This window comes from Chrysemys picta, chromosome 4, assembly GCF_011386835.1.
Source record: "Chrysemys picta bellii isolate R12L10 chromosome 4, ASM1138683v2, whole genome shotgun sequence".
In the NCBI taxonomy this organism is placed as follows: domain Eukaryota; kingdom Metazoa; phylum Chordata; order Testudines; family Emydidae; genus Chrysemys; species Chrysemys picta.
This window is the reverse complement of record NC_088794.1, coordinates 21,546,309-21,555,094: the sequence shown is the minus strand read 5'-3', so window position 1 is coordinate 21,555,094 and position 8,786 is coordinate 21,546,309. Positions and strand designations below refer to the sequence as shown.

The 8,786-nt window shown below is 46.5% G+C and overlaps 1 protein-coding gene across 1 annotated transcript; it reads right to left on the bottom strand.

Annotated features, from left to right (window-relative positions):
* Positions 1–1,122: 1,122 nt before the first annotated feature.
* On the bottom strand, positions 1,123–8,670 carry LOC101939873 (acidic mammalian chitinase-like). Its single transcript, XM_005308277.4, has 11 exons — positions 8,469–8,670; positions 6,958–6,987; positions 6,617–6,818; positions 6,140–6,196; positions 5,321–5,486; positions 4,970–5,094; positions 4,110–4,233; positions 3,659–3,844; positions 2,716–2,835; positions 1,991–2,132; positions 1,123–1,440 (listed from the first exon to the last, which is right to left on the bottom strand). Exons 1-11 carry the CDS (start codon positions 8,491–8,493, stop codon positions 1,187–1,189), a joined length of 1,431 nt encoding a protein of 476 aa, XP_005308334.2. The 5' UTR covers positions 8,494–8,670; the 3' UTR covers positions 1,123–1,186.
* Positions 8,671–8,786: the final 116 nt, after the last annotated feature.

Here is an 8,786-nt window from a genome sequence, read left to right as displayed (position 1 = left end):
CCAATGACTAGACTGCATGCTACCCTGGGCAGTGGCTGGGCCATGTGGTCGAATGGCTTTCTCATGGATCTGAGAACAAACACAGAGTTGGAGATTACTTGGATTGCAGTTGTGTGTGAGAGAAGCAGCAGAAATACCAGTGGAGCAGACAGAGAAGGAAGCAAAGACACAGCCAGAGACACGTGTGTGCTGTGACTGTGGGAAAAGATCAGACAGCTTTTGGGCAGAGTGCTTGCTGGAAAGAGGCTTGGGACTGGGAGCAGAGAAACTGACTCATGCTGTTTTGAGTCCTACTCTGTTTAAGGAAACAGAACTTTGTACATTGTTTGTAAATAAGCATGAAAGGTACATGACTCTATATCATAAATTTCTCCTCCTAACCGAAACAACCTGTCAGACCCTGAATTTTGACTAACTGCTTGGGCCAAAAGGGGCAACATTATTAATAATAAAGCTTTCTCTGTTCATTCCCAGGTCTAACCATATAATGGTGAAGCCTGCCAGTATTCCTAGTGTTCCAGTTCTTTAGGCAGGTAGTGTCGCATGGAGATTTCATGAAGGCTTTAATTCAGCCTGGAACATACTGGGAGTAGGTGAAGAAAGACTAGTGGAATTACTTTTATTGTCTATTTCCGAGGAGGCTTTTAAAGATATAATGTTATTGTGTGCAAAGAGGGTGTCTGCTTGTTCCGGGCTTAATCTTAATGCCATAATGCAAAACAACACCTAGCTCTTACATAGCACTTTTCATCTGTAGCTCTCAAAGCACTTTACAAAGGAGGCCAGGATCATTATCCCCATTTTACAGATGGCGAAATGGAGGCTGGGGGAGGTGGGGTGACTTGCCTAAGGCCACACAAAAAGTCAGTGGCAGAGCTGGAAACAGAGCCTGGCCAGTGCTATATCCAGTAGGCCAGAGTGTCTCCTTTAAGCTCCCTTCTCAGCAAGCCAGGAAAGGGGAGCAGTCTCCCTCTTTCATTTCAGGTACCATAATAGTGGGAAGGTGTATCACAAAACTGTTTATCTAATGGTTGTTTAATCTATGTTGCCCAATAGGCCAAACTCTGCTCTGTTACCGCAGTGCTACCTTTGTGCGTATGCAGTGACAGAGACCACACATTGTTATTTTAATGCAATGCGTGTTTATTGATCATTCTCTCGTCTGCAAATCTAGTGGGGGTTCTTTTCATGCCCAGTTGCAGCAGGAGCAGCTGGAGTCGAAGACGAGGCTGGCCTGGCAGAACTGCAGGTAGGTTTTCCCGCTCACGCAGTGGTAGAATGCGTTGTTGTTACTGGGATCTGGGTAGAGGCCATTGGCTCTGCCGGAGCAGAAGTTGCTGCTGCTACTGCCGCCGCTGGAGCTTCCGCTGCCTTTGGAAGGGGCAGTCGTGGCTGGTTGGTTAGCGCTGGTACCCAGGGTGGTTGCTGGAACCTTGCAGTCTGAAAGAAATAAATGCAAAGGGAGGCATTAGAACATGCTTTTTTCTAAGCATCTGGTGCATGGCGGTAGACGTGCCTCTCGAGGAGGAAGTTGAAGGAGGGCAGGGTAGCAGCTTCACAGAGGTGTTTGGGAAGGTTTTTCCTTGCATGGGGGATGTGGAAGCAAGTGCAAAGGTGCATATGGGATAAGGCAGTAAGCTGGTGCTGAAGGCTGGTTTCACTGGCCGAGCAGAGGGAGCAACACAACAGGATGCAAGAGCAGATCAGAAGATGAGGAACAGAGCCGTAAAGGGCCTTCAAGTGGAGGACAAAAAGCTTAAATTTGGTGTAGTGGAGAAGGAAGAACTAGAGGAGGGATTCAGAGCAGGGGGCTGGCATGGTCAGAATGACATGCCAGGAAGATGGTCTCAACAGCAGAGAGGGAGAGGTGGGTGTCAGCATGGCCAGAGAGGAGGAGATTGCAGGAGGTGAGACAGGAGGAGATGCAGGCCTGGAGAAGAGTTCAGAAGAGTGCTGGTCATCTCATTCCATGCACTGGGGTGTTACTTACTAGGGGTGGTGACGCCCAAGGCAGATTTCAAGGAGTTCATCAGAGGGTATTTGCCTTCTCCACAGAATGTGCCAGTGAAGTCGTCCAGATCAATAGCCCAAACCATGGCACCTCCAAAATTGTTCTCCAACAGCCACTTTGCCTGTGAGGGAAGATTTTTAAGCAGAGTTGTAAACGCATCAGTAAAGCTACTCTAAACCATGTCTTATCTGAAGGTTTCAGGGCCTGAGCCTACAGTCTTTGCTCACATTAAAGACTGGACGTCAATGGGAATAGAATAAGGGCTGCAAGCTAAGTCTTTAAATAGCAACAGATCCTGATGCAAAGTCTATTCAATGGGCTTTGGGTCAGGGAACTAGAGCAATATGTACTGGATGTAAATTGTGCACTTTCTCCCAAGGTGTTAACACCGTACAGTGCTGGCACCCCGATCATTTCCTGCCTGAGCCTAGGAACCTGTAAGGAATATCAAGGGTCTCGGTTCACATCCAGTCCTGAGAAGTGTGACTAAACAGAGGGGAATTCACTCTTATCTCTGTAGATATTGGGATCCTCTAGGCTGAGGAAGAAGCAGTGTGGAGATCCTGTAAGACATTAACTGGCAAGGATCAGTATGGAATAGTGGCCTCTGTCCCACTCTCCAGAGAGCAGTGTAGCTCTGTAGCCCGATACAGGCGTGAAAGCCCTGACCCGGAGCACAAAGAGATGACAGACAACAGATTTACCTTGATGGCGAAGCTCTTAGGGTTGTCATAGCCGATCCACTGATTTCCTTTGTAGGCGTAAGGGACTTTCTGAGGAGCGTTCCACACGATGGTGGCTCCACTCTTCAAGAAGGTACAGACCTTGGACATAAAAATTGTTTGTTAAGATGGTCTATCCTAACTGATCTAGAGGCCTATATCTGACTGTCTCTTTGGATTGACCCAGCACACTGCATCCCATAGGTCCGACCAGGCTAGTTTGAATGTTCAGGAATACCACCAGCTGCAGACATCGACTGGAGGTCTCCCTCCTGCTGTCAAGAAGCCAGTGTGATTCAGAACCTCATGTCACTAACATTGCATTAGGAAAAGGAGAGGGTCTCTTAAAAACCCTGGGCACTGCTTCCTGTCTCTTGTTCCCTGATTCCTGCTCCAACCACTAGGCCTGACTCCTGCCCCAGTCATTAGGCCTGACAACTCTCAACCCGGGTTGTGACAGGGCAACAATTCTGCAGTCTCCTGTGGAATTGCAAGGCTGCCGGTGTGAATCAAGACTGAACATTATTATTTAGTAGTAGTTGTATTGTGGTAGCACCTAGGAGCACATTCATGGACCAGGGCCCCATTGTGTTAGATGCTGTATAAACACAAAGATGGTCCCTGCCCTAAACAACTTACAGCCAAAGTAAATATGATCATGGTTCCACCCAATGAAGGGGTTACCAGTCTGCTGGCAAAACTATCCGAACTCACCAGAGCAAACAACCCCTAGAGCATCTAAGTAACATTTTTGTGATGATGGCCTAAGCTCATGTGTGTTATAAAACGTGGCTGTGTCATTCTGTTCCCGAGTGTCTCTATCAGAAACGTTGTTTTTGCAGACACGTCCTCCAATAAATATACTGTGCGAACTCCCATAGCTAACAACCATTCTGATTTGCTGCACCCATTTTCATAGTTTTACCTCAAAGTAGGCCAGAGTCCCGGCTGACTGGGTGTAAGCTCCCGCGGCACCTGGGCCGGAGGTTGGGGCATCCAGGCCATGGTTGGAAGGGTCGCTGAGGGTGAAGGTGCGGGCATAGGCTCCAAATCCAACCATCAGCTTCTCAGCTGGGGCACCATTGTCCTTCCAGTAGTTCATGGCATAGTCCTAGAGGAGACAGCACAGTGATCCAGTCAGAAAGATGTTCCCAAACCATGGGAATCATAGAATCATAGAATATCAGAGTTGGAAGGGATCTCAGGAGGTCATCTAGTCCAACCCCCTGCTCAAAGCAGGCCAATCCCCAACTAAATCATCCCAGCCAGGGCTGTCAGGGAGATGTTCCCAAGACACGGGAACTAACCTCCTCCCCCAGTGGAATGATGTGATGGGAGAAAGAAAACAGCACCTGCCTTTCTGTGTCATTACTCACCACATTGAAGTAAATGTAAGAGCCTTGGTCAGCAGGCCCTGCAAAGAGAGGGCTGTTTTCCCCTGTGAACCCTTCCCAGGAGCCCCTCATGTCGTAGGTCATCACATTGATCAAGTCCATGTACCTTTTGAGGAAAAGCAAGTGACCAGAAATATCATTCTCGGGGTTTATTTCCCCACCTTTGAAGGCTGTGCGCTGAATAATGACCCCATCTAATGCCGTCAGCTAGGATGGATGGCTTCAGGGCTCCCAGGCAGTTGTATTTTAAAATTACAAACAGTGCGTTGCTGAGTCAGAAGTCAGACTCCTCCTGTATGTAACTCTGCTGAAGCTAGTGGATTTTCATCATTGGTGAAATCTGTCACAGAGTGGGCCTAAGAAATGACAGATCATGGCGGGCGGCGGGGGTGTGTGTGTGTCACAAATTGCATAGGTGAGAGCTGCTGAAACCGGATTGTACAGCTCTGTATTTTACTGTGAAACCTTATAGAAGAAAAGCGAGCACTTGTGCTGGCTAAAACAAGCAGAAGTTTGCAATTGATAGTACAACAGGAACTTGAAGTGAGAGGTGAAAGAGCACGTGTGAACTTTTACCATTGGCCAATTCTAGCCCCACATGCCCTATTAGAATCTCCCACTTAAACCTTATGTAGAATCTTCCCTGCTGTCCCATGTAACTGCTACTTTCTTCCGTCTGCAAGAGCTGGATGGAACTCTCTGCCTGAAGACACATTGTGACAAAGCACACGTTACTGGTGTCAGGTACTTTTCTCTTGATTTCCACGGCACCAGTTTCCCTTCATTGTTTGGTCTTGGCTGAGTGGTTTCCCACTGGGCTTAGGAATTAACGAGCCACTTACTTGGACATCTGTGGGATCTGGTAAGCAGTTTCGATAGTGCCTTTGCCACCCGACACAGCTGCGGAAATCAACAGCCTGGGTTTGTTGCCCTGAGCAGCTTCTTGCTCGAAAGCTTCATACATTTCCTGGAATACACCACACAAGGGTCTTAGCGCTAAGGAGAGGACGAACATCGCCAGCTTTCACATGCTGAAGGTTGTGATAAAGAACTGACTGATTTTGGAGGAAAAGATTTCCCAAGTCACTCAATATTTGTCAGAGGAATGGATTTGTGTGTGTACGTGCTGTATCACTTGCTAACTTGGATGGCCTGGGAATTGGGATGAAATGCTAGCAAAAAGAAAGGCTGACCTGCAGCAAGACGGTGAAAAGTTGCTGGGTATCAGCAGGGCTGCCTCTGTTGCCAGGGTATTCCCAGTCAATGTCCAGCCCGTCAAAGTCGTACTTGCGCAGGAAGGTGATGGCGGATTGGATGAAGATCTGGCGGTTCTCAGCAGAGGAAACCATGTCAGAAAACCTGAAAAGACAAAAAGGCAACAGCTAAATGGTGAATTTCAAACATGTGAAACAGCAAATGACAGTGTAACATGCTTGTAAAGCATGCTAGTGGCTAGTCTACAGAGAGGATAACAGGCTACTACTATCACCAGTTAATAGAGCTACTCATTTAGCTGAAGTGGTAGAGGTCAAAGATTTGGTGCTGAAGGTCCGAGATTCTTACCATGCAGAAAGCCCATAGTGAAAGTTGTTAAAGTAATATAGGGGCTTCACATTGCTTGGCATATTACAGCGTCCAATAAAGAATGGGTGAAGAGCATCATTATTTAATGTTGAGGCTTCTCCGATTGTTTCTGCCTAATCCCTCTCCTTCCCACTACAGGAGAAATGGAAATTTAGCAGAACGTGAATTGGATGCAGAACCACTGTGCAATCTGGTTGCGGATAATTCAGTGAAAGGTCATCTCCTGAATGACCCCATTCCCAACCAATGTTTCTCATGCAGCACTCCACTATGGAGTGGAAGGTAGGAAGGACCTGGTTAGAGGTACGTGCTGTGTAAATATACAGGTCAGGAAGTAGAAATTAGTGGCAAGGAGGAAGGGACTGAGGTGCAAGAGAAAAAGAAAGAAGGGGGAAAACATAAATTCAGGCTGGATACAGGGTCCTTACTTTTGGGTCCCGAAATTCCAGCCTCCGACAGACAGCAGGGTTTTCAGGTCAGGATTGCTGTGAACAAATGATTTTAAAGGACATTCAATAGCAACAGAGATTATGGTAGTTACTCACATTCCTTTGGACATAATGGACCAGATTCTGCTTCAGTTACAGCCATGAAACCCCCCAGAAACCAATGGAATTACACAGGGGAATCTGAGAGCAAATTCGGAATAGTATTTTCTTTCCACTTCCTCTCCTAATCTGTTGTCCAGTGGTGAACAGTTGTTTCATCCCATCCCACCACACCCTTGGCTGCATTTCAGTGGTGGATGCAGCGATCCCTGTGTATCGTTCGACTTAAAAACTGCTATACAATCTGCAGAGCTCTGTGGGATCCTTTGGGAGTGGGGTGTGTGTGTGTGTAAAAACACTGTGTAATTATTGTCATCACTGAGAACTCACAAACTCATTGAATAAAATAGCGCTTACTAGGTCTTGAGTCCATTGATGCCAGCATAGAGGGCCACATCATTCCATTCGATGGTCTGGATCTGGTTGTTGGCCATGCCAGCAAAGGCATAGATCACATGAGTGCATAGGCATGGATCAAGATTTTCAGGCATGTAACGTGCAATTCCAGGTCTGTACTGGCACCAGTTGGTGAAGTAGCAGACAATGTTGGTAGATGAGCCTGGAATTTAGAAGGAGAAGATTGGGGCATGTGTCTTGGTTATTAGATAACATGTAGGGTGAGCAGGTGGGGCTAAGTTTTTCAGCCCCCTGTGAGTCAGACGTGAAAATTATGAGTAAAAACACACATGTGCACTTACCCAGCTGCACGTGCAGCAGAAGGGCCAGACCTAGTGAAGGAAAGGAGAAGTTCCATCATGAATTGCTCAGACACAAAACCAAGGTAGGTGATTCTCTAGCAGCCTGCTCTTACCCCAGCGAGCAAGCTGGAGCCCTTCAGAGTTAAGCAAGAGGTGGACAAGATAAGAATTCCATCAACTTGCAGCATTTTCAGCTGCCTATGGTCCTTCCCCTGTGTATTGTGCTGCTGAGATGATCGACTGCCTACTAATTTCCAGTTCTTTTCAGCTCTTTGGGATATAAAGAGCCATCCCACTATCAAGCCTCCTGCAATGCTGAGATCTCAGAACACTTGTCTTGCTTGCTACTTACAGGAGGTAGGGAAGGGTGGTACTGTAAGGCAGGATAGGGTCACAGGAGTTAGTGATGGACAAGGCCTACTAGATCATCAGGTTTACTCCCCTAGCTAGAGCTAGATCTAGGGCTAAGATCAGAGATGAGTCGAAGTTTGTCTAACTTATTCTTCCAGCCTCCTAGAGTTCCACCATTTTTGACTCTCTCTAGACTCCTTGGCACTGAGCAGTCTAACTCCATTACTCCTGACTTAAATGTATGCAACTGCGAGAGGAGTCAGGCTGCCCTAGACTTGCACCTAATTACTGAGGTGTAATTTTCACCTCTCCCTAATCGCTCTTCAGTTTGGCCCAGGGAATCAAATGGAGTCTTAATGTAACAAGGCATATCTTTGTCAATAGGAGTTGCATTCATTTAAACAAGGGAAGAATGGGGTCCAGGAAGTCTAAGTTACCTAATATATCACCTCTGAATTTGGCCTGGCAGAAGAAATATCCAATATTAAACTGATGCTAGATCTTATATATGTCTCTCATTTAATCACCTCTCTGTTTCTCATGCCTTTATCCACTGCACTGTGTTACCGATCCATAGTAGTGCAAGACTTTTCTATAATTATCAATAACAATAATTTTATTAAGTGTTATGTCCTCCCCAGGCCTCTCCCAACCAAGAAAGAATTTACTCTGGTCCAACGCATTTTCTCTATTTCATCTGCTTTCTAGAAGAACATATGCTCTTAAATCTACAGCAATGAGGAGTAAGTAACTAAACAGATAGATGATAATACCTAGCTCTTGTACAGCACTTCTTATCAGAAGATCTCAAAGAGCTTTACCAAGAAGGTCAGTATCAATAGCCCCATTTTACAGATGGGGAAATCAAGGCACAGAGAGATGATGTGACTTGCCCAACGTCATCCAGCAGCACAGATGGGAGTAGAACCCAGGTCTCCCGAGTTCCAGAGCAGTGTTCTACTTTATCCACTAGGCCACACTGCCTCGCATAGCTAGCTTTGTGAGACTATCTAGGGAGATAATAACTGGATAGACAAACAGACATGGATGGGAAAGAAATCTGTTTCATTACCGGAATTATTCTGTTTCTATAAATAACAATGAGAAGAAGAAGTCCTTCTCTAGACTCACTGTGTCACTGAGTCTCTCAGGATACTCACCGATCAGAAGGAATAGCTTGCCCATTTTGTTGCCTGTGTACTAGCTCGGTTGAGCACTTGCCTTCCTTTTATAAGATGGTCTCCGCTCCTCCTCAGCTACACATGTGACACCAGTATGTGTCCCCATCCCATACATTAAACAAAAGGTTAATCTGTAACTCCAGGTGGACTAAACTGAAGTAGTTACCTCACACCACCAGCTGCCTCCCACTGAGAGTAGTCCTTTTATTTCTAATCTCCAGTAATCAAGGTTGATGGATAAGAGGGTCTGGTTTGAAAGTGAAGTGCTGGATGCCCCCCCCCCCCCCCGCCCTCCGC

Bases quoted from the DNA above. Each gene is read 5' to 3' on its own strand.
- LOC101939873 (XM_005308277.4), bottom strand. From the start codon at position 8,493: ATGGGCAAGCTATTCCTTCTGATCG. The intron at 6,197-6,616 runs GTAAGCGCTATT...ATTTGTTCACAG, and splicing joins ATCAATGGACTCAAGACCTA to CAATCCTGACCTGAAAACCC. The intron at 5,095-5,320 runs GTCAGCCTTTCT...GGTGTATTCCAG, and splicing joins TTTTCACCGTCTTGCTGCAG to GAAATGTATGAAGCTTTCGA.